Here is a 26,749-nt window from a genome sequence, read left to right on the forward strand (position 1 = left end):
GAATCGTAAAGCAAAAATTACCCAGATAAAATAGTGTTGTAAAGCTGAGGATGTAATGCTTTGAAAATTTTGAAAGGCTGATAAAAAATATTATTTAAAAGTGTGAATTTTATATTAGATATATAGACTTCTTATTATTTATAACTTTCATAGAAATTTCTATTGAAATTCATTTTGAAAGAATTGGTTTGCCAATATTTAGACTTTAAATATATGTATGTATGACAATAATCATTTCCATCATGCACAGTGCAAAAAAAAGCATCCCTGAAGAACTGTATATATAGACCTAGATTCCTCTTTGATTTACTTGGTACATGATGAAATTCTGTAGGTGTGTATAATCGTTTCACAACATCAATATATTGTATCGACCTTCATCCTCATCACTGGTTTATCAGCATTGGAACCTACCCTAAAGAAGAGTCTTCCACCAGAAAGTCAGATCCACACCATAGAAAAAACTTAATTAAAATCTGAGCTGTTCAAAGAATATTTAATATCTTCATTGGTACATCTCTTATAACTTAAATTATCATTTTAAAGAAGCATTGCAGTTTATATTATTATATTTTACAATTATTTTAGTTTGTAATGTGCACTACCATGAGTTCCTGTGGAGTTTGAGGTCGTCCTCATCTTACAACCACAATTGAGCCCAAAATTTCTTTTGCTCAGTGAAACATTTGTTAAGTGAATTACTACAGTTGGTAATTTAGTAACACGGTTGTTAAGTGAATTACTACAGTTGGTAATTTAGTAACACGGTTGTTAAGTGAATTACTACAGTTGGTAATTTAGTAACACGGTTGTTAAGTGAAACTGGTTTCCCATTGACTTTGCTTGTCAGAAGGTCGCAAAATATGGTCACATGATCAAAATTTAGATGCTTGACAATTGACTCGTTTATTTTGATTGCAGTGTCCCAGGGTCATGTGAGCACCTTTGGTGACCTTCCGACAAGCAATGAGAAAACCAAATTCATTTAACAATCTATTACTAACTTCACAATTGCAATGAAGCCCTTACCCCACTTAGGTACACTTATTTATTCACTTAACCTATCTCTGACTGCAACAATGTTAATAGCTTGCTGTTATGTGACCTATGCTCATTCAGTTGCTGGTTAGTAAAGCATATTTTCTTTGGTAAGGAAATTTTTTTTTGAAAACCATGGCTCCCTCTTTCTGGAACATCATTCCCCCAGAGATTAGAGTGGCCCACTCTAACAATCTTCCGGAAGGCACTGAAGACCTGGTTCTGCCAGCAGGCCTGGGGAACCCAGAGTAGGATAGAGCCCATTAAATGGCTTGTGTGATGTGTTGTCACTGGGGTGAAGGGTAGTAAAACCGGCAGGAGGCTCCACCCACCCACCCGCCACATTATCATGGGTGATCTGCGCATGGTCCCGTTGTCCTGTTGCAAACTGGTAGTAAAGGTAAGTAGAACCCACCCCTGGGCTATTACCGTATATTATTTTGTTATTTTTTATATATGATGCTTTTATATTCCTGTAAACTGCCTTGAGTCGCAATGTGCAAATAGGCAGCAATATAAATTTTCTAAATAAATAGCCGGTGGCATGTGTTGCCTTTCTCTCACTTGTCTTTGTGTATCTATCAATAAACAAGACTAACTTGGTCAATATAGACACAATAGCTCCCTTGGCATCTTGAGCAGAAAATGTTATTTTCTAGATCACCTTAAATCTGGGACTTGAAGCTGGGGGTAGGGTAGTAAAATATCACCCTGTTTTTTAGAAGCAACATTAGCACCAAAAATCCTGTTAATGTAAAAGGCAAGTGAAGGAAACAGGCCTTCATCTCTGCTGCAGTGTTTCCTGTTAAAGTTCTTCACTTTCCTTGTGATTTGCCTGCTTGTCCTTAACTTTACAGCAATTGAATATAATTGGTAGAACTTAAGAAACTGGGAGTTTGCCATCATGCATAGAACTACCATGCATGTGGTTATCTTATCCAATAAGGAACATATAAGCACAAGCCCCACCCTACCCCAAAACAAATCACATGCAATAGAAATGTGTTCCAGGTGGTCCTATTCTTCTCACCTGTCTTAGGCATTTCACTGGGGGAAAAGGAAAAGGTTACAAAGTTAGTATGTATAACAAAGGCATTAATTCCCTTAAAAGGGAAGAGACAAGTACCGTAACAGTATATTGTCTTTATATTTTCCGTTTGTAGGATATTAAGAGTAAATTGCATAATTTTCTTTATTGAGGATTTAATTTTTGAAAGTGTAGAAGGCTGTACTTATTATTGTGGCAGAATGCTAATTAAAAAGGCCACAAGAAAATGATCAAGGTATATTTTAAACTGGACTGGTTGAAGAACAAGAAACCCATGAATTTACAGGCTTTTAAGTTCTGTGAAACCAATAAGTAAGCTACCACGTGCGTCTGAGTGCAGGTAGTTAATGACTGTCAATCTGCTGTTCACAGGATTTATTTATTTATTTAATTTTGTCATAATATACACAAACATAACAAAAGATTATATAATATATAAACATATATATGAGGAGAAACAAGGTAGTATAAGCATATATATATATATATAGGGGAAGAAACAATAGGACAGGAACGGTAGGAACATTTGTGCTCTTATGCACGCCCCTTAAGAGTCCTCCTAGAAATGTGGTGAGGTCAACAGTGGATAGATTTTTAATAAAGCTTTTGGGGTTATGAGAAGAGACCACAAAGTCAGGTAATGCATTCCAAGCATAGACAATTCTGTTACAGAAATCGTGTTTTCTGCAATCTAAACTAGGATCTCCTAGTTTGATTTATGGACTCTTATGAATTTGGGTGTACGGGCTCATGTGCACTGCAGCCCTTTTTACCTATTATCCCCGTCGGAGAGAATGTTTTGTCTTTTGCTCAGAAAAGCAAAACTTCGTCTTCCCCTCCGTTTTCTTTTTCGGAAAGTGAAAAGGTCGAAACGACTTCGCCCATTTAAATACCTTCTCTTGAGAGGATGAGCACGAGTCTGGAGCTGGACCGTACGGAACGACAAGACCCTGCGTTTCCAAAAGACACCGCTGCCCTGCGTGCACAGCCACAGGCGAAGCGCTCGGGGGTGGGTTGGTGTTTGTACTCACAGAGAGGAGGTCATCTGACCCGGAACCAGCGCGTGCCCTCCAGGCTCCGCCTCAGCTCGAGACACCCGCTGCTCTTCTCCCCCTCCCCGCCCAACGGCTCTTCCTCCGCAAATTAGAGCAGGCGCTCGTCAGCGTAATGGAAGGGAAAAGGCGGGAATCTGGCGAGGGGAAAGGTGAGCGGGAGAGACGGAGAAGTACTGTATGCGTACGACTGACCCGTCAGGACTTGTTCGCCTCATGTGACATGCACACGCACACCCCTCCTCCACCCCGACAGATTGGAGGAAAAAATTTTGGGTGGGGGAATCAGATCAGATGTGATCTACTATAGCCCTTTTCTTGAGATAACGCGTATTAATCTACCCAGCAGCTGGAACTTATGGGTATAGGTGGATACAGATAATGCACGCTTATTAAACCTTGACGTGCCCGCAAGTTCTTTCAGTACAGGCGGTGCTGTAAAGTGTGAGGCAGCCCATCTTCGATGACGCATGAAAAAGTCACAGCTATTCATTATTTTCAGAAGTGTCTATATGTGTGAAAAGTAAACAAAAGAGCCAGCAACTGTATGTATGACAATAATCATTTCCATCATGCACAGTGCAAAAAAAAAAGCATCCCTGAAGAACTGTATATATAGACCTAGATTCCTCTTTGATTTACTTGGTACACACGATGAAATTCTGTAGGTGTGTATAATCGTTTCACAACATCAATATATTGTATCGACCTTCATCCTCATCACTGGTTTATCAGCATTGGAACCTACCCTAAAGAAGAGTCTTCCACCAGAAAGTCAGATCCACACCATAGAAAAAACTTAATTAAAATCTGAGCTGTTCAAAGAATATTTAATATCTTCATTGGTACATCTCTTATAACTTAAATTATCATTTTAAAGAAGCATTGCAGTTTATATTATTATATTTTACAATTATTTTAGTTTGTAATGTGCACTACCATGAGTTCCTGTGGAGTTTGAGGTCGTCCTCATCTTACAACCACAATTGAGCCCAAAATTTCTTTTGCTCAGTGAAACATTTGTTAAGTGACTTTTGCCCCATTTTATGACTTTTCTTGCCACAGTTGTTAAGTGAATTACTACAGTTGGTAATTTAGTAACACGGTTGTTAAGTGAAACTGGTTTCCCCATTGACTTTGCTTGTCAGAAGGTCGCAAAATATGGTCACATGACCCCTGGGCACTGCAATGGCCATAAACGAGTCAGTAACCAAACATCTGAATTTGGGGGTGCTACAATGGTTGTAAGTGTGAAAAATGGTCTTAGCTCACTTTTTTCAGTGATGATGTAACTTTGAATGGTCACTAAATGAAGTGTTGTAAGTTGAGGACTACCTGTATTAAATAATCTACAATAAATAAAGTTAATATACAAAGTAAATCCCACTCCCCCCACCCCCCTTTGATGTACAGTATCTGTTCATATAGAATACTGTAGGGGAATCGTAAAGCAAAAAATTACCCAGATAAAATAGTGTTGTAAAGCTGAGGATGTAATGCTTTGAAAATTTTGAAAGGCTGATAAAAAAATATTCTTGAATATATCAGTTCACTATATTTTTGTTGTAATTTTGATTTATATTAGCTTCTTGCTGATTTTCATATCCAATATTGATTTACTAAGTGAATCTACAGATATGCATTAGAGTCTGGTTTGCTTTGAAATTGTATTTCACAATATAAGTTGTAAAATCAGGAATATCAGTAATCATACTCAAAACACTAATTCACCTAGTGAGATCATAAACTATAATATTATCTGAATTGCCAAAATCTTTTCTTATTTGGAAGTTCTATAAAAACATGTAGACTCTAAGCATAGAGAAATTTAATCTTTGAATATACACCCAATCCATGTGTTAAATTGAAATCTATGAATGCTATCCAATTTGAATTAAATTTCTGTGTTAGATTTTCTTTTAAGATATAAAGTTATTTTAGATATCAAAGCATACTCCTAACAATTTCTTCAGCTATTCTTTCTTGATGAACGTATCTTTTCTTTTATGTACACTGAGAGCATATGCACCAAGACAAATTCCTTGTGTGTCCAATCACACTTGGCCAATAAAAATTCTATTCTATTCTATTCTTTCAGTATGAGAATCGTATGACTTTTGCAGTATAAAATTATAATATCCTTGAAGTAGCTATTTAAAAATCACAAACTGAAATGGGAATTCACCTATTAGATTGTTTCATTATGATATTAATCTATTTCAGAGCTTTACAAAATTGCCACCTACTATGAAACCATGATTGTTTGTACTTTAATTCTAAACTGACTATAATCAGAATATGAAAATAAATATGCTCATTTTATAATTGTAACTAGAAAACCAGTGCCCCCATTCAGTCATTGTTTCAGAGATATTTCCTTACCTAAATAGAGAAACAGAATTACCAAGGCTGTGCAAAAAAGCAGTAGGATGAGGAGTAGCTTCCAACTTCCTGCTGGCTTACCCATTGAATTCCTTATGGAAATCTAACAGGGAGCATCAGAAATGCTGTTGTGGGAGCAAGAGGGGAGCAAGGGATTGTAGACTGGCTTGTTAGCTATCACAGAACACTGAAAATGAAGATCACATGACTACACAATGTTTCCATCTTTCATTCCTTTAGGAATCTTGGATTTGGTCACATTCTGTAAGATAACTCATTTGATGTACGTTGGTTCAAAAATTGCCCTATATGCACCATTTCACCCAGTTAAAAGTCATGACAATGAGAGTTCTAGCAACATACTAACATTTCCAATGTACAGGATTATATTTATATTGGCATAGATGCATATTTTCATAGAAACAGAGATATCAGGTACGATAGAATAAAACCTTCACCTATGTCTAATATAGATTACTCTTCTTTTGTAATAAAAGCATTTTAGTATTTCAGATGTATAGAAAAAATGCAATGTGATTTATGTTTCTCTTAATGCATTTAAGATGCAAATATGTAACAATACTTAAATAAGCATAGAATTTTATATATAATCAATTTATAAAATAAGTATTGCCATCTACTTAGAATATGATTTATTTATATTTATTTATTTTATGTGTATCCCACCTATTATTTTTACAAATAACTTGAGGCCGTGAACACACTTTCTACTCCAATTGTCTCCACAGCAACTACCCTGTGAGGTGAGTTGGACTGAGAGTGACTGGCCCAAAGTCACCCGGCTGGCTTTCATGGCTAAAGCACGACTAGAACTCACAGTTTTCCGCTTTCTAATCCGGTGGTTTACTATATATTATAATGAATATATATAATGTATAGAGTATAACTTTATATTTAACATAGTCCGACTATATATGTAGAAAAATATTTAAATTTATGATGAGAGCTTTATATTACTTTTTTGTTTATTTTGAAGCTGATACATTTATCAAGAGGAAAACTGCTCTAGGACGTGTTTCCATTGAGATGAAACATAGCCAGTCTGAAATTTTAACTGTACCTACGGAAAATCATCTAATTCTTGCTGGAATTTCCAGGACAGATAAAGGACTTGCATTTAGCTCTGAAAACCATAAGATTGATTTACTAAATAAACCAGTTGAAAAGGGAGCCCTTTGTAGTCAAGATACTTGTTCAAATTGCTCAGGTGAAACTGCAGTTGATCATTTGAAACATACACTTAACAGGGAAAATGAAAATGCAGTGCTAGAAGTAAAAATGCAGCCATCTACACAAGATTATTGTGATGAAGACCTTGGAAAATATGAAAAAGTATCTGAAGAGGCTCCTTCAGAAGCAACAAGATGTGCATATTTACCAGAACTGCAGTTACATTCATACAGTGTTCAATTTTCTTCATTAATGACACAAGATAGAAATGCTGTACTATCTCTTGGTACCAGCACTCCTGATGGAACAATCAGTACAAATGCAGAAATTACACCAGTAAGATTGTGCTTCTATTTACCATTTAGAAAAACCATAACTATTATATTTATCACACTTTATTATATTTAATTATATTAAATTGTAACTAATAAACTAATTACATTATTGAATACTGCTGGTTAAAGCTGAAACAATTTTAAGACTGCTGAGTTACATTATCACATCATGCAGCTATGCAACACAAGTTCCTCTTTGCCTCAGAAGATGTTTCATTAGAATAGATTTGGAGATAAAAGCTGAAAATGGGGAAAGAATCTGTTGGAGGTGTATAAAACATTTTAAATTCAAAATTATTTGGACACGGAGTGTTCTATCTCAAATTCAGAACAATTATTTTGAACTTTTATGAGTTGAGCATTTTGAGTGCAAATATATCTGCTTTGAATTCAAATTAGAGTACTTCAAAATATTTTAAAATTTAAATATTTTATATAACTAAAAGCTATTCGGTTACCAAATGGAACAACTTGTTTTGTAATATACAGGCTGTAGAATTATATATTTTAGCCCTAAAATAATATTTTATCATTTAAATCCTGATAATTTGAGGAAGAAATCATGTTAATTTTATAAAAATATGTTGGGCATCATATAGTGATCAACAAAATATATGTTGAATATCATAACCAGAGCAAGATGATATTTTTGTTCTTTATCGATAATATGATAGTTTGCTGCCTTTGAATCTGGATTATTCAATTATTCAAATCCAGATATCTAAAGTTACAAAAGCTTTGGTGCATCCGTACCTACTTAGAACATTCCAATCTCCACTCTTGTGCAACATTTCCATTGCAAGAACTGATAATTTATAGGACTGGCTGTCCAAATTGACTGAAACAGGCTATTCAAAACACATGGAAAAAAAAGCACTTTAAAAATTCTTTGATCAAGGGCATCTCTTTCCAAGCTTCTGAAACTGAACTGGAAGCTGTTCTCTTCTGTTTATGCATGTATGCAAACACAGCCAGTTTGTTTCACTGCAGAAAAAGTATTTTTCCCATTACTTTCTGTTCTGTAATTTTTTGGGGCTAATCCATAAAAGGAGCTGTCTTATTATCCTAAATCAGTTCAGGAAGTATTGAGATTTGTGCAAAGCCTTATGAAAGTTTAAGTACTCTATAGAATCCCTCCACTTTCCTGTTTTCATGTTTCAAAAGAGCGTATGTTACTGAAAGGTTATATCATGACCTTAGATTATTGCTAAAATAGCCAACAATCTTAAACTCACTCCCTTCAGAAATCTATTCTGGAGGATCTGGGATAGTCTAATGGATTATGATAATAGAGAAAAATTATACAATATAACTGCAAAAGATAGTGGAACAGAAAATATGAGGTTCTACATTTAAGGAGGTTCTACAAATATTTTCTGCTAAAAAAACCTCAATATTAGATAACCATAGAGGCTTACTTTTACAATGTAAATAATAGTTTTAAGCTTCAAAGTATTCTACTTTGTTTCCTAGGTACTGAGACCTTTATTAACTCCTTCAAATGCAAATAGCACTATTTCTTGTGACCAAATCAAAGGGATTGTTAATTATTCTACAGTGTCACAATCCTTATCAGGCTGCTCTGATGGTAAGTGATTTTATAATATCAGTTCTTCTGTACCTGAATAAATTATATTGCAACCAGGATATGCCTCCTGCAAATGGGAAAAATCTTTCTATTTGAAATGGGATTAAGATTCAGGTGAACCTGCCATAGGGAGAAAGGTTAAAAAGATTTTTAATAGAGTTGCCTATGCCAGCTTTCACATTTGAGGTATTTTGGTGAATTAATCTCAGATACTTCCAAAGTTACTTTGCTTTTTGAGTTCAATGGTTTATATATAGTATAATTTGTCCTTATAATTTTTCACATTTGTTTTGTGCAGTAGAATCTTGCAATGGTATATGTATTTCACCTCAAGATGCAGATCCTGTTTATGATACATTTGTAAGTATTAATTTGACATTTATCGCAACATCTAATAGAATTTATGAATTAAGCAGAATCACCCATTTGAAGGCCTTCTGAAGCTGAACTTGGTTTCTATGTACCAATATCTACATATGCCCTGAATTAAGTTTTCAGATTATTTATTATACATATTAATCATTTAGGGGTTACTGTATTGCTCATCATTTTTATTCCAAGGGGAAGGATCGGTAATGGAAAAGAATATAAATATTTTAAACAAAGATTCAAAGTCTGATATTCTAATGGATTTGCTTTAGTACTATTAAAAACAAACATTCAGAATATAGATTGAATAAAAAATAACATTAAAATGCCCTGTCTTACAACTACTAACTAGTAGGAGTCTTTGATGAAACCCTTAAAAACCAAATGGCCACAGCTCATAAAGCAGGCGTTCTCTGGAGAAGTTGCAAAAAAAATTCTGCCATATTTTCTTCGATAGTCCTTTGCCTTTTGTTAAAAGAAAATGAAATTGTTCCTTATAAAAATATTTTAATGACAATTAAGAACAGTGGCAATTTGAAATTCTTATTTACATATCAATGTCAGCATATTCTGTTTAAATTATTAGATTTAATTCTTAATATTTTAATATAATGTATCCTATTTCAAATATGAAATTGCTTGTATTTCAGAATGAGATCAAAGAGACAGCTGTAAGCCTTGTAGTAAATAATACCGAAGAAGGTGTTTTTCAGAGTTCAAATGGTGCTGAGGCAGGCCACAATCTGGCAGCTGCACAAAATGCTGTGGAGGAACCCACTTATTCACAGAAAAATTACTCTACTCCTCAAGTGGTAAATATAAACTCTTCATAATAACAATATATATCTGCATTAGAGAATTTTGCATGTTTTTATTAAAAAAAAATTTGAGTCATCTATATATTTGTTAGATTTTTTTATGGTTAACATAGCTATCCAAATGGCACAATAATATTTTAAAAAGCTTGATACAGCTTTTATAATCCTTCCATCCTTCCGAGGTCGGTAAAATGAGGACCCAGATTGTTGGGGGCAATATGCTGACTCTATAAACCGCTTCGAGAGGGCTGTAAAGCACTGTGAAGCGGTATATAAGTCTAAGTGCTACTGCTATTGCTATAATATAAATAGACAATCCTTATCCACGTGAAAGTCACAAGTGGTAGAACTAAGTAGATTGGAGGTACGAGCCACTAGCAGGCATGGATAGGATGTGGTTTTCCTTCTCATATGCACGCAAGCACTCACACTTCTTTTTCATTATTTAATGCAAAAGATTAGAGCTCAGTCTTAAAATCTATAATTTAGAAGTAATAATACCCTTTCAGTTTAATAAGACCTACTCCCTGATAAATGTACATAAGATTGCAGTATTGTGCAATAAACAGAAATGTAAAGTATTGAGCATTGCTTAAGTACGAGTATGGACATCTTTGTGTATTCCTCCAAAACTACACAAGTAATACAAGAAACTAATAAGCTGATTTTAAGTAAAGATTTTAATGACTCCTTTTTTTAAATAAATACAGTACTTCTGCTACACATAGAATGAAAATTGTAGCAAACTAATAATTGGTTATGCATTTTAGATAATATGTCAGTTGAAAAATGGCACTCATATACTTTGTGTAAACAATACTGAGACAAGAGAATTGAAAGCTATTCATTTGGTTCCCCAGTATCAAGAACAGCGTAAGTATCTATAATAGATATATTGTTTCTGATATTCAAATTATTAACTATGTTGGTACTTCTTAAATGTTGATATGGAGCTCTAATGATACATTTATAAATTGAACATTATGGTTCAATTTCTTCAAGCTATAAAAATCCATCCCTGTGCATGATGTAAACATGTCCACTTTATATAATTGACCTACCTACCCATTGAAGATCTATTCCTTCCCCAAAAAATAAAAGTACATTGCCAGCTTTAAAAACTTTATCCTTTCTTGGCTTATCAATGATTAAGAATCTGTGGTATTTTTCACCAAAACATTCCATCATCCCTTATTAGTCTCTGATTTAAAGGACCACAGAATGCATGCTCCTATTTAGATTCATTCTATTACATTTTGATATATACATTGTATCATTGTATGCTAGTCCTGCCTGTATATTTACAGCAATTTTCATAGGGCAACAAAACTGAGAAAACCATTACTTTTTCCAAATTATAACGATTTCAATTTCAAGAAAATGCAGTGTTACCATAATAGAAGTAATAATGTAGGAGAAAAGAAAGTTTCTCAACTGAGTTAATAAAATATGCATTTATATATTATGAAAGGGGAAAGGCCCTGATGAAACTTAAAAAACCTAACTGTATTTATGCACAAACTATCCACTTGATGTCACTCTTTTATCAACAATGAAAAACATCTTATATATTAATAACCTGTATCTTGTACATAGCAATCATTCTTTTTGAACAGTAAAAAGGCAAACAAGAATAAAGCATTTCGGGATTTTTCAGAAAATATTGTTAAAATAGCTAGTAAGAACCTATTGAACATATACATTTAAAGTTTTTCCTTACTCATCTCCACCTTAAAACTACCTGAAAGTATATATTGATGCTTAATTTTAAAACGTTATTTTTATATAATATATGTCAATAACTCTTTCAGTAAATGTGGATTAATTTATTAGATCTGAAAACCTGGCTCTGCCAGTTGGCATAAGACCCTGATATGGGCTTATGCCCTTATATTGGGGGAGCCTGTTTGGGTTGACAGAGATGATATCCACCCCCATGTCACCCATCTTCTTAGTTTTTAGTTTCTTATTCAATCCTTTTAATTTTAATCATCTTGTATTTACCTTTTTATTCTATTGTGAGCCGCACAGAGTTACTATGAAATGGGCAGCATATAAATTAAATAATAAACAGACAAACAAATAAGAAAACATCCTTAACAACTCTAAGTAGATTAGCCTCTCTCAATGTGGTAACTTGCTACAGCAGTTATGTAAAATAATGGTTAGGTGAATCCAAGTAGTGGACCTTAGCGAACACAATAAAAAGAAATAGTAGCAAAACATTCTATAAACCAGGGCTTTTTTCATGCAATTTATTACAAATATGCATATGTCAGGAAATGTGTTTGTGCAAACGTGTTAGGAAATACAATAAGTGTTTTATGTAGCCTTATACAAAAAAAAACTATTAACTTTTTCTATTATAGCAATATATAGAGGGTTAACTTATACCAAATTACAGTACTAATTCATAAAGATAAATAACTATATTTCTAAGTACAGTAGCAATGATACTCTAGCTTTTCAATTCAGATTTTCCTAGCGTATTTCCCAAGCATGTAACATAGAATATTGAAGCTATGACATTTTGTATCTAACTCATAAAACTTGTAAAAAAAAGTCTGAGTGGTTTTTTACTGGTTTTTTTTTCTGACATCTACACATAATCATATGTCTACATTTGGTTTTGGGACCAATAAAATTGGAGAGGCCAGTCACTTTGAGATTGTTCTATAATATCCATCTGGAGCATCTTTCTACTTTCTTTTGTAATGCAGCTTTCAACTGCTCAGGAATCCTATATTGACATTGTCTAATCAGTCTGGTTTCCCCATTTCTATTCTGTGCTCTACTAAGTTAGTTACATCGGTTATATGGTAAACATATGTTTACAGTCCCACCATTTTTTCTTTCTCTATGGTCTCCTAGGTCTAAATTAATATGTATTTTTTCATGGGATAATTGCAGTATTGTCTCCAAGCTTAATTCAACAATTCTGGATGCCTTTCTTTTAGAACAAAGAAAGCCATTCTAGGTTCAGCTTTATTGCACCATTTCCTCAGGAGGTTGGCATGGTGGATTCTTTTTCCTGCCTTCTAATTCAAGTTCATAATTTACTGACCCAGTTCTTCTCTTTACTATGTGGGAACCTTACCTGTTTGCTTTCTTTAGCAAGTAATAACAACAGCACTTGATATCCTATATTAAATTGCTTTGCCTTTAAATCTTTATCATAGTGTCTTTCCAGCCTTCCCTGGCTATCTCTAAATATTCCTGGGCAATGTGTCCTAGGGCTTTTAACTTGTTCCTCTGCATTAATATATATTTGATTAAGTTCTTTGGGCCTTCTAAGTTTTCACACCACACCTTTAATAATGCCTAAAACTCTTGAAGGTTTTCTCTTATGTAGTAACACAAAAGAGCTAATTTTTTTTTATTTTGTTTTGTCACAAAAGTATACACAAACAATTGTCATAAATAAAACAACATATTTTGAAGAAAATATATACATATATGTAAAAAAAATATATGCATCAACTATATCAATTTGATATGATGAAGGGAACAATAGGACAGGAACGGTAGGCACTTTTGTGCTCTTATACACACCCCTTATAGCCCTCTTAGGAATGAGGTGAGGTCAATAGTAGACAGTCTTTGGTTGAAGATTTTGGGATTTTGAGTAGAGACTTTGGAGTCAGGTAATGAGTTCCAAGCATTAACAACTCTATTACAGAAGTCATATTTTCTGCAATCAAGTTTGAAGCGGTTGACATTTAGCTTGAATCTATTTTTTGCTCTTGTAATATTGCGATTGAAGCTGAAGTAGTCTTTTATAGGAAGGATATTGCAATAGATGATTTTGTGTGTTAAACACAGGTCATGTCAAAGTCGACAGAGTTGTAAGTTTTCTAATCCCAGGATTTCAAGTCTGTTGGTATAAGGTATTTTGTTGTTTTCGGAGGAGTGAAGAACTCTTCTAGTAAAATATTTCTGGACTCTTTCTATTGTATTTATGTCAGAGATGTGGTATGGGTTCCAGATGGATGAGCTGTATTCAAGAATAGGTCTGGCAAATGCTTTTGTATGCTCTAGTTAGTAGTGTAGAGTTTTTAGAAAAGAAGCTGCGTAAAATTAGGTTTACAACTCTTAGGGCCTTTTTGCTATGTAGTTGCAATGGGCTTTGGCATTAAGGTCATTTGATATGAGAACTCCAAGATCTTTGACAGGGTGAGGGTCATCAGTTAGGTAATGTCCATCAAGTTTGTACTTGATGTTAGGGTTCTTTTTTCCAATATGTAAGACTGAGCATTTGCTGGTTGAGATTTGGAGTTGCCAAGTTTTAGACCAATCGGAAATTAAGTCGAGGTCTTCTTGAAGGGTAGAAGTATTATTAGTGGTATTAAATAGTTTGACATCGTCAGCAAAGAGAACACAATAACTTGAGATGAGGTCGCAGAGATCATTTATGTATAGTATGAAGAGTGTTGGTCCAAGAACACTACCTTGGGGAACGCCACTTTTGACAGGAACAGGATTAGATATAGCGTTGCCAATTTTGACCACTTGTTGTCTGTTTGACAGGAAGGCATTTATCCAATTGTGAAGAGGTCCCGAAATGCTGTAGGATTTTAGTTTGAGGAGTAGTTTATCATGTACAACTGAATCAAAAGCTTTGCAGAAGTCTATGTAGATTGCATCTATTGCTTTTCCTTGAAAAATTTTGTTAATGCCTGGGGAATTATCCTGTAGGGAAACAATAGAAAAGGCGGCCACATATCGCAATGTTTTGAGTCTTGGCCTGCATATTTCTTGATATTTCTGGTTCGCCCTTTCCATAAGAATAATTCCCTGTGGATAAGGACTTGTATACACCCATTTTATTCCCAGGTGTATGCATAGAGCATTACTGATTGGAAATTGACTCCTTGATCTGCAAGGATCTCATTTGGTATGCCTACTCTTCTTAAAGATTTTGACCAGCTACTTTGCTATTATTTTGGTGATCACATTCCTTAATGGAACCTCTTCAGGATATTGAATTGCATAATCACAGATAACTGGAATATACTCATTTACTATATTGTGGCAAAAGGCCTACACAATATTCATAGCTATTTTAGAAAAGTAGAGATTAAAAGCAATCTCTCCATAGGAACTTTATCATATTCCCCTTTTGGTTTTAGCAACTGAAACATAGGGTAGGATTTACATTACTGGGCCACTTCTTTACAGATCCCTGGCCTAATATTCTAAAATCTAAAGTTCTGTATGTGATCCAGTGGTGGGTTGCTCCCAGTTCTGTCCAGTTCTATAGAATCAGCTCTGCCTACCCGGCACGATGTCATCATTGGTGATCTGCGCATGCGCAGAAGAGCACACAATCCTGCTGCAAACCGGTAGTAAAAGTAAGTGGAATCTACCCCTGATGTGATCCTATTCCTACCCATATGTCTAGATCATGTAATTTCAGTATATTCCTTGGCAAACTGTTATCTGTTCAATTTGTTCCTTCATATAGGGATTATTCAGTACAGCAACCATGATTTTTCTTAGAATCTGGGTGTTGTTTCCCTGTTTCTCTCCTTTTCTGCTGCTAGCCAACAATGTTGGTTTCTTTTGTAAGTGTCCCAGGTGAATCTTCCATTTAGGAATGTTTGTTGCTATGAGTTCATCCCTAGTTTGGTTGGCCTTTCGTAAAGCTTTTTCCTTTCTGGGGTATCTCATTTCTCCTACAAAACCAGGATGCTTAGGACAAATCCCAGGTTCCTTTACTTCCTGCTTTCGTTCCAGCCTTGTCTTTGTCTTAGACTGGGCTCTTATGGTTATATCCTCTATTTTAGCCTCCTTTGTGAATCCTTTTTTCTGAGTCCATCCCTCTATAAATGAAAAATCTGTTCCAATCATTAGGTTACATGGTAAATTAGAATTACTCTGATCACTATTACCTGTTTTTTTCCCCATATTGACAGTCTGGCTTTAACCAATGGAACCTTCTCAATGTGCCCAAACATACTTGTAAGGGGCTCTTTTCCCATAGATGCTGCCTTTTTACTAAATGAGAGTGTACCAACATTCATCTACTCGCAGTATCTACTAATCCTCTAACAGTGACCCCATTAATTTGCTGGGATTATAACTTTTCTCCCCAGAGATGCTTGCATACTGTAGACATTCCCTTTTTCCTCTGGCTTTTAGTTTTGACAAAAGTCCCACAGTTGTAACAACCACAGGGCTCTGATTTCCCAATGTTCCCCTTTTGTTTGGGCAGGAGCTAAACGCTTCTTTCTTTCATCTTTATCCCCTTCAATTTCTTTCTGGAACAGGCTTTCCTATTGTTTCTCCTTCTCTATTTTTCTAATATCCTCTGACCATTTTGTTGCCATGTAGTCCTCATCCAATTAATTCTGCTCTATTTCTGGGTTGTGTTTTGTACCCAAAACCTCAATTTGGTAAAGAGTACCTCTAGAAACTGTTCTAAAATTACCATATTTTTTGGACTATAAGACACTTCAAAGTGTAAGACGCATCTAGCTTTTGGGGAGGAAAACAAGGGGGGGAAATCTGCCTTTGCTTCCCAGCAATTTACCTGCTTGCAACGTACAGCAAACAGCCTGGTCAGCTTCAGCAGACCTGGCAGCTTGGAAGCTTCTGGTGCTAATATGGCTTCCAAAGCTGATTTAGCACAAGCAGCTGATTGGCAGTTAGATCAGCATCCTGGAATACTGCCTATCAGCTGTTCCAGGCTGCAGGGATCGCCACTGCCTGTTCCCACCATCACCATTGCTGCTGCTGCCTATTGCCACCTCCACGTGCCCCATTTTCGGCCTCCGCACATTCTATTTTTGGCCTGTTCCAGGCAGCAGAGATCACTGCTGGTGGTGCCTATTCCCACCACCTGGAATGGGCCAAAAACGGGACACGCAGAGGCCAAAAATGGGACACGCAGAGGCCAAAAATGGGGCACATGGAGGACAAAAATGGGACATGTGGAGGCAGCATTAGGCAGCAACAGCAATGGGCGGCAATGGGCAGTGACAATCCCTGCAGCCTAGAATAGCTGATAGGCGGTATTCCAGGAGGCCAATCCAACCGCCAATCAGGTGCTTGTGCTAAATCAGGCTGTGCTGAAGCTGACCAGGCTGTTTGCTGTTTGCTGCAAGGAGGTAAATTGCTGGGAGGCAGAGGCTGGCGGGTGGGGGCTGGCAGGTGGGCAGGGCTTCAGCATCATTCGCTGTATAAGATGCACAGATATTTCCACCCACCTTTTTTGGGGGGAAGTGCATCTTACACACCGAAAAATACAGTACTTCTGCCAATTTTCTTTGCTCCTTTTATCTGGCCTCAACTGTTTCCTAAGTATTTAATCTAAGTATTTAATCTTGTGCACAATACATGAATTGCTTCATATTTGTCATGTATAGCTCTAAACTTGTGGGAGTTACATCATGCCTATATAGGATTCTCTCTCTTGAACATGGGAGTAATCCATTACTTCTCTTGCTGCAAGAAGAGAAGCTCTATTATAAGCTCTCAAAGCCTTTCCTCTTAAACATGGGGCTATTAAGACTCATTCACAAGAGGTAGCAATTCTTTCAAACATGGCAAAATGTGCTTTTATGTTAGAACTTCTGACATCTTAGGGATTTTTATGTCTTTGGGACCATCTTCTCTCTATGCATTCTGAAAAACATAGAGGTGTTTATGCCTCTTCTGGTGACTGGACTGGGCCCTTTTAAATAAATCTATGAGCCCCTAAATTCTTATCTTCTTGCCTCTTTCATTCTTTTCCCATTGTAACCTATGTTTCCTTTCTATCTCCCTCCAAAGTGGTTTCTCCTGTTTTAATCAAAGCTTTTCCTGTTGCTGTTGCTTTAACATTTCTCTGGCGATACTGGCCCAAGTATTTGAGCCTAATCCCATTTCTGGCTGGTCTATCTTCTTTGGTTTAACTCCAGGCATAGAGTGGAGTTTTGTCTCTATCAAAATAGTAGTGTAAGGAGAATCTGTACCTTCTATCTTTTCCCTGTCTCTCTGTTTGTGGTGTAGGTTCTGGTAAGAGGTGCAATTTCTGCAGCTAGGATGTTGTTTATTGTTTGCAAAGTTTGAGTTCTGCAAAGCCAAATTCCCTTTATAGCTAATATTTGTTTCCTTTTCATGAAGCAGAGATGGGTTTCAGCAGGTTCTGACCAGTTTTTGAAGAACCGTTACTGGAAATTTTGAGTAGTTCGGAGAACCGGTAGTAAAAATTCTGACTGCCCCACCCCATCTATTCTCTGCCTCTCAAGCCCCAGGTGATCAGGAGGAAATGGGGATTTTGCAGTAACCTTCCCCTGGATTGGGGAGGGAATGGAGATTTTACAGTATCCTTCCCCTGCCACGCCCACCAAGCCATGCCCACCACTGTCATGAAATATTTAACTTGAATTGAGCCCCCAGTTGCCACCCCGAGTTGGATACCCCACCTGTTTATGGATATCCCACCATAACGTGTCTCAGGTTCTTTTAATTGTATCCAATTCTGTGGGCTCAAGACACAAAAGAGCCAACACAGCATATGCCCCTAGACAACATATACACAAGCACTCCAATTTATCTACTACTCACCACTACATCATTTCCCCCCACTGCTACAACTAGGATTTTTTGTGAGTCCTACTACTGCAACTACTATTCCTGATGAGTCCTACTCTTCCTGCTTCCAAATACTGCTAGAGAAAATTATTATCTTTCTGATTGCTTTACAAACACACAACCTCTTCTCTTTCCCACACACACCATCCCCAAATGTCTCTCAGCTGAGTTTTTATAGTCAACTTTGTTGACTGTGGAGAGGGCTTAAAGAGACAGGAGAATCGCAGCCCAGGTGTTGGCCATTTTCTCAGCAACCTGCTCTCTCTTCTGAGAGCTTTCCTGTCTGAAAAAGAAAGAAGTACTTCCTTTCTTTTACAAACCTTTTTTCCACAATTTTTACAAAACCATGCATTTTTAGTTTTTATACTTTCTACACAAAAATGAATACAGGTTGATACTGGAAGAAGTATCTATCATTGTACAGTATGCCTATTTTTCCTGCAGTGGAGCAGCTTATTTCTGTATTTCCTGCTTGCTCCAATATGTCAGTGAAGTTGGAAATATCTTTGGGGGGGGGACTATTTTTGTTACATATGGACATATAGAGCACCCATTTACATGCCCGCTGCTGATTGGGTAATCTAGCGGCAGGAAAAATAAACCACTGTCAATGGCCGGCAAGACTGCCGGAACTCTGTAAGAGAGAGCTCCAACAGCCTGCTGGCCTCTTGTTCCTGATCACACCTGAAAATATAGTGCTGGACAGACTACGGTGTCCCATCTCTTTTATTCACACCCCCATCTAACAATTTTCAATCTCGTTTTATTCTATGATAGAAATTCTATTCTATTATTCTATGATAGAAAACTGTATATGCTTGCCAAAGAGAACACAATGACTTGAGATAAGGTCTCACACATGGGAGCAATTTCTCTACATGAAAGATTTATTTTTCTATCTCCTTTTTGCTAATAAGATCCAACAGAACAGGGAGGTATATTTGACATGGAAGATACTGAAAATGGACAATAACAAGGCTATATTCTCTGTCTTCTACCAAAAATAAAAGGAAACTTTCTTTATACTGAATTTGGCACTTAGGCAATTTATAATTCACATTGGAGTTCAAATTTCTCCCCTCATGAAAGAGAAACAATAGTCAAATTGTTACTGTCAAGTTATCATTCCCTCGTGTGAAATTTTACTTGAGAAAACTGCTAGCTTTTAAAATACGCAATTTGCATTTGGTGCGCACTGCGCATGTGCGCGCATGCGTGGCCAGTGAACCGGTAGCAAACTGGTTCATGTTTCACCCCTGGTACTAGTACATTATCCTGAGGGTCATAACACTAAAATCTTCCCATATATTAATACAAAAACTAATAAAAAATGGGAAGTATCACAGTATGCTATGAAACATAAATACATTATATATATAAAAACATACTATGAAACAGCTACTTGCAAAACAGACCTAAAAACAGTTATTTAACTTGACCACTTGGGTAACAATATTTTTCATTAACTACCATATTTTTCAGAGTATAAGACACACCAGAGTATAAGACGCAGCTTAGTTTTGGGGGAGGAAAAAAGGAAAAAAAAATCTGCCTACCAGGTATTCATCTGGCTAGCATCCTTAGTCTGCTCAGCTTCAACACATTAGTTTGCTGTTTTTTATCCCCTGCTTGGGGATAAAAAACAGCTTCTAAAGCACAACCGATCTTTGGAGGGGGAACCAATGAGAAAAGCAGGCAAACCACGGAGATTGCTTCACTCTTTAGCGCCTCCTTAGAGTTGAAAAAAAGCTTCATAGCTGAGAGTCAGAGCAGGCAAAGCATGGAAAATTACTTCACTAAAAAAAAGCTTAGCACTGGAGATTGCTTCACTTGCTAGCATCACTAGCGCCTCGTTAGGGGTGAAAAAAAGCTTCAAAAAAGCTACATTTGGAGTATAAGACGCACCCAAATTTTCAGCCTCTTTTAGGAGGGAAAAAAGTGTGTCTTATACTCCCAAAAATATGGTAATGTGTAGTTTTATTATTGATGTATAATTTTTTAAAAAGCATGTCTAGGATTTAAATTAAGAAACCCATCCGGCTTTCCTTTTTCATCTCTTATGAGCAGAGAGCTCTTTCCTTGTTTTGGTCTTTTTCTTATCTCTTCTTGCCTGGTATTATCCTTTCTTTTTTCCTTTGACTTAAAACGATATCTTGCTTGCTTGATCTATTCCCTGCTGTATAAGATCCTTACAGAGTAGGGCAATCAGATCTGGTCTTTCCTATCACTGCCCTCCATTTTCCCCATGGAAAGGGTACAGAGAGAGTTTAAAATATATTTTATTTATAACCTTGAAGAATATCAGAAGCCACCTCTTTATTCTTTCTTTACTGTTTATTTATTCTTTAGTCTTTCTTTACTGTTTTTAATCTTTTTATTTTTGCTTTTTCTTTTATTTCTTTTTTCCTCCTTACTTTTGATGAGCTTGTGTTCACTTTTATCTTCTGTTGGGCATTTTTTTAATCCATTAAAAAACAGCCTGGCATCAGTTCAAAAGTAACAGCCACCAAGGAACATAACAGCAGGTTGGCAGTTTCCAGGGCAATGTTGCTGAGCATAGGAGGATTTGGGGCACTAATTATGCAGCCAGCTGACCATGGGTCTAGCACAGATATACCCAGAGCCCATATCAAAGTAGTATTTATTTTTGCTTCCTAATATAGCAAGTAGCCACTTTAATTAACTGGCATCTGTTAGAAAGCAAATACTTCCAAGTCAGATCCTTTAGTAAATTCACAATTTGATTGCTGAAAACTTTTTCAGCAATCATTACTAGCAGTTGATATCTTCTAGAATGATTTTCAACCTTATATTCTCTTGAATTCAAAACTGTTACTTTTTCTATATTTTTCACAGAGTGACTTAACTATTTCCCACACTCTGGTGTAAATGATACTTGCTTACTTAGAAGCGTCACACTTCTGCTCTGGAAAAGCTAGCTCCCTATACAGCATGATACCATGTAATATCTGTTCAGTTAAAAATATCAGGAGTTTGCAATTGAAAACCACCATTTTCAGTTTTGAGTACTTCTGTTTACATTCCCAGGGTTTTACAGACTATATGGTAGGTGGCATGGTGGCCTAGTGATGAACACACTTGCTTCTCACTCGGAAGGTTGAGAGTTCAATCCTAGGTAGGGGCAGATGTTTCTCTCCTAGGGCAAGATAAAAAATATCTGCTGTGAACTCCATGTGGTGTCAGGAAGAGCATTCAGCCAGTAAACGCTCAGCTACATCTAGTCGGCCCAACTCTACCCCAGAGATTACAGGGTTGTAAAAAGAGAGTTTTTATGGTATTGGCCATGCAATAACTCATCTCCAAGATATTAGATACTGTAGTCTGTTATAAATGCAACTAATTATTTGTAGTTCTAGTTCAAAAATCATTGTGCTAGTTTATTATATGTTTTGTGTCTTCAGCACCCTTGACTTTTTGTATAAATATCCGAAAAAAATCCCCACTCCTGCATTGTATTTCTCATTCACCAGTATCAAGCTTGATATCTAAATTCTATGATCTCTGAAGTCACACAAACATAATTTCTCTGTGATTTCCCTCTCCTCTTAACATTTACAGAATCCTTCCACCAAAAAAACAAAATAATCCCTATATCAATCAACCGATAGGCAGTATCTTTTTGTACAATATTAAAAATAATTAATGCAGGGTTACAGTTTGTCAAGATTCTGCTTTCTTTTTATGCCATGAGATTAGCCTTTTCTTCACCCTCTTTGTTCTCACCTTCTGTTGCAGAGATCATTCAATTTTTTTCATAGCATCTCACATGATTCCTTCATAAATTCCTTAAGATTTTGCATGTATATCCATTGGTCCTTCTTGGTCTCTGTGATACTTTCTGCTTTGATGGCAAAAGTGATTCTTACTACTTTACTGTTTCATCTACTGTCTTTGAAGGTTATACTCCTTTGGACTATCGCATCAGTGAGAAAAACTGTCTTGGAAACGGTGAGGATCAATTCTTTCACCTATTTTTCTCTTTTCATAGATACAGTAAGTTTCATACTCCATGTAAACGTTACATTCTTACTGAAAGTGATATGAAATTTCATGTTATTCAGACTATGATTCTACCTTGATCTCGCCACCTATGAAACCAAAGAAGATTTCACTGCATTATCTTAACATAGATGTACTTGGCTATTTTATTGGGTTTGCACGAAAACATTTCATAAGATGTCTTAACTTTTTATATGTCATTTCACCTCTGAAGCAAGCACTCACTTTTTCTTCACAATGTGTTTACCACCACCACTCAGACAGTGCATAACTACTAACATACTTGTGTTCACCATTGAGAATCTGAAAACATTTACTAGAATGGAGTCTGATCACATTCTACTAGGAAGACCTGTATCAGATAAAAGCTGCTCTGATAATGTTTCTCAAAAATCTTGTTCATCACTCTCTATAAATAATATGCACAATCTCAGATAGTTTTAAGCTTTAGTAGAACTATGCTTTCTTCAGTACAATATCCAATTGCCTGGCTACTTTCCCATTTGCATGATGCACAGAAATTATGAAAAAAAACCACGAGTGTTTACTTAAACCCAAGGTTATTTAAGCTGTCATCTCTGCATTCAAATAATCTACCTTCCATTTCTATAGAAATATTATTATTTCTTTAGAATGTAACTATTTCAGCTAATAGTGAGGAACACCTTGAATGTATATAGGGAGATGGAGACAATAACAAAATCTGGAGTAGTCCCTTGAACACCACCATCATTGATAAAAATCACCATTAGTCAATTGCAAAAGGAAGGCTTGCTTGGAACAGCTTATATCCTGTGATACCTTTAACACCATCAAACAACATCTGCCTTTTCCAGATCCTTGGTAATGACTTAATAGGTGAGCAAAAATGCCAAATCCAGTCTGACTGACAGTGCAAGAAATCATAATAATAGTAATAATCCTTCCTGTCTGGAGATTTGTCAATGGTAGAATATTTAGGCATGCAAATTCATTTATGGGAACATATGACCACTTAAAGAACTTCAGCTACCAATAAGTAGCCTGATCTATTTTGTAGTGTTGTCATCTATTTTGTTTGCCTTTCCCCTATTTTCTTTCAATCTGTTCTCTAGTTTTGTTTCACAGATAGGAGCAATTTTTCCAGTTTTCTGCCTACATTTATTTGTTGCTATTGGCATCTGAATTTGTAAGAATATTGTTCCTCCGCTAGGAAGGACATTTCTAGATTTCTGCCTATCAGAGTGGGATACATATCCTTTAAAGGATATCCTTCTATTTCAGGAATAAATATATCAATTGTTATTTTTGTAACAAAAATCTTCATTCTTAGTTATCTAGATATGTTATCCAGTTATGTACTGAAGATATTGTTGCACCAAATGTCATTCAATAAGTACTTTCTTATTAGATGCAAGCAACTCGGTAACCTCTGTACTTGGGCAGTTTTTGCCAGTTGCAGGTAAACTGAATACCTGTGCTCAAGAGGTAAGTATATTTTTCCTTTTCCTCCAATTAAGAATTTATAATCGTATACTATATGTTGTTGTCCCTTTTTTGTGCAAAGGATATCTCTATATTTTATTATCTTGCCACTGTCTGCCCAGATGCATGGATTCACCTTTCTGTGATTTTATTGTAGACTTTCTCTGCAAAAGGTGTAATAATGCAATTAAGAATAACTTCCCAGCAAAAACAGCATGGTTTTTTTTCCATGCTGAGAACTGTAAGCCACCCAGAATTGTTTGGAGTCCAGCAGTTTCTAAATTTGTATGAATAAATAAATAAATGTCATATATTAACAGATTATGGTTGGCATCCCTTGTGTGGAGCCTTCAATTACCACTCAGGATAAGGATACACTTTTTTTTTTTTTAATTCAATTTTTATACCGCCCTTCTCCTGAAGGACTCAGGGCGGTGTACAGCCATGTAAAAATCACAATATAAACATTAAAAGAAATTAAAACAAGCATATTATAAGGTGGCCGAATTTAAAACATTTAAAACATTAAAATATAAATAACCCCACTAAAATTTTAAGCCAGTCCCGCTTGAATACATAGGTGCGTTTTCAGCTCACGGCGAAAGGTCCGAAGATCAGGCACTTGACGTAACCCAGGGGGAAGCTCGTTCCAGAGCGTAGGGGCTCCCACAGAGAAGGCCCTACCTCTGGGGGCCGCCAGCCGACATTGTTTGGCGGACGGCACCCTGAGAAGGCCCTCTCTGTGAGAGCGTACGGGTCGGTGGGAGGCAAAAGGTAACAGCAGGCGGTCCCGTAAGTACCCGGGTCCTAAGCCATGGAGCGCTTTAAAGGTGGTAACCAGAATCTTAAAGCGCACCCGGAAAACCACAGGAAGCCAGTGCAGACTGCGCAGGATTGGTGTTACATGGGAGCAATGAGTTGCTCCCACTATTACCCGCGCAGCTGCATTCTGGACTAACTGCAGCCTCCGGGTGCACTTCAAGGGCAGCCCCATGTAGAGAGCATTGCAATAATCCAAGCGGGAAGTGACGAGGGCATGAGTGACCGTGCATAAGGCATCCCGGTCAAGGAAGGGGCGCAACTGGCGCACCAAGCGTATTTAGGAAGGCCCTCTTGGAGACGGCCGCCAAATGATCGCCAAACGACAGCCGCCCATCCAAGAGGACACCCAGGATCTGCCACTGGATACCGGAAGTCGTCTCATCACTGCATTATCTTAACATAGATGTACTTGGCTATTTTATTGGGTTTGCACGAAAACATTTCATAAGATGTCTTAACTTTTTATATGTCATTTCACCTCTGAAGCAAGCACTCACTTTTTCTTCACAATGTGTTTACCACCACCACTCAGACAGTGCATAACTACTAACATACTTGTGTTCACCATTGAGAATCTGAAAACATTTACTAGAATGGAGTCTGATCACATTCTACTAGGAAGACCTGTATCAGATAAAAGCTGCTCTGATAATGTTTCTCAAAAATCTTGTTCATCACTCTCTATAAATAATATGCACAATCTCAGATAGTTTTAAGCTTTAGTAGAACTATGCTTTCTTCAGTACAATATCCAATTGCCTGGCTACTTTCCCATTTGCATGATGCACAGAAATTATGAAAAAAAACCACGAGTGTTTACTTAAACCCAAGGTTATTTAAGCTGTCATCTCTGCATTCAAATAATCTACCTTCCATTTCTATAGAAATATTATTATTTCTTTAGAATGTAACTATTTCAGCTAATAGTGAGGAACACCTTGAATGTATATAGGGAGATGGAGACAATAACAAAATCTGGAGTAGTCCCTTGAACACCACCATCATTGATAAAAATCACCATTAGTCAATTGCAAAAGGAAGGCTTGCTTGGAACAGCTTATATCCTGTGATACCTTTAACACCATCAAACAACATCTGCCTTTTCCAGATCCTTGGTAATGACTTAATAGGTGAGCAAAAATGCCAAATCCAGTCTGACTGACAGTGCAAGAAATCATAATAATAGTAATAATCCTTCCTGTCTGGAGATTTGTCAATGGTAGAATATTTAGGCATGCAAATTCATTTATGGGAACATATGACCACTTAAAGACCTTCAGCTACCAATAAGTAGCCTGATCTATTTTGTAGTGTTGTCATCTATTTTGTTTGCCTTTCCCCTATTTTCTTTCAATCTGTTCTCTAGTTTTGTTTCACAGATAGGAGCAATTTTTCCAGTTTTCTGCCTACATTTATTTGTTGCTATTGGCATCTGAATTTGTAAGAATATTGTTCCTCCGCTAGGAAGGACATTTCTAGATTTCTGCCTATCAGAGTGGGATACATATCCTTTTAAAGGATATCCTTCTATTTCAGGAATAAATATATCAATTGTTATTTTTGTAACAAAAATCTTCATTCTTAGTTATCTAGATATGTTATCCAGTTATGTACTGAAGATATTGTTGCACCAAATGTCATTCAATAAGTACTTTCTTATTAGATGCAAGCAACTCGGTAACCTCTGTACTTGGGCAGTTTTTGCCAGTTGCAGGTAAACTGAATACCTGTGCTCAAGAGGTAAGTATATTTTTCCTTTTCCTCCAATTAAGAATTTATAATCGTATACTATATGTTGTTGTCCCTTTTTTGTGCAAAGGATATCTCTATATTTTATTATCTTGCCACTGTCTGCCCAGATGCATGGATTCACCTTTCTGTGATTTTATTGTAGACTTTCTCTGCAAAAGGTGTAATAATGCAATTAAGAATAACTTCCCAGCAAAAACAGCATGGTTTTTTTTCCATGCTGAGAACTGTAAGCCACCCAGAATTATTTGGAGTCCAGCAGTTTCTAAATTTGTATGAATAAATAAATAAATGTC

General features: G+C 36.3%; 1 protein-coding gene across 1 annotated transcript in view; it reads left to right on the forward strand.

The window, feature by feature from the left end:
- Window positions 1-1,848: 1,848 nt before the first annotated feature.
- The window catches only part of TESMIN (testis expressed metallothionein like protein), a 38,310-nt gene continuing 13,409 nt past the window's right edge, over window positions 1,849-26,749 (forward strand). The window contains exons 1-7 of the mRNA XM_058156528.1: window positions 1,849-3,290; window positions 6,518-7,047; window positions 8,520-8,634; window positions 8,933-8,994; window positions 9,654-9,815; window positions 10,592-10,694; window positions 26,368-26,444. Of these exons, the coding sequence (XP_058012511.1) occupies window positions 3,254-3,290; window positions 6,518-7,047; window positions 8,520-8,634; window positions 8,933-8,994; window positions 9,654-9,815; window positions 10,592-10,694; window positions 26,368-26,444 (1,086 nt within the window). The 5' untranslated portion in view covers window positions 1,849-3,253. The remainder of the gene's footprint in view (window positions 3,291-6,517; window positions 7,048-8,519; window positions 8,635-8,932; window positions 8,995-9,653; window positions 9,816-10,591; window positions 10,695-26,367; window positions 26,445-26,749) is intronic.

Source organism: Ahaetulla prasina, chromosome 1 (genome assembly GCF_028640845.1).
Source record: "Ahaetulla prasina isolate Xishuangbanna chromosome 1, ASM2864084v1, whole genome shotgun sequence".
Taxonomy (NCBI): Eukaryota; Metazoa; Chordata; class Lepidosauria; order Squamata; family Colubridae; genus Ahaetulla; species Ahaetulla prasina.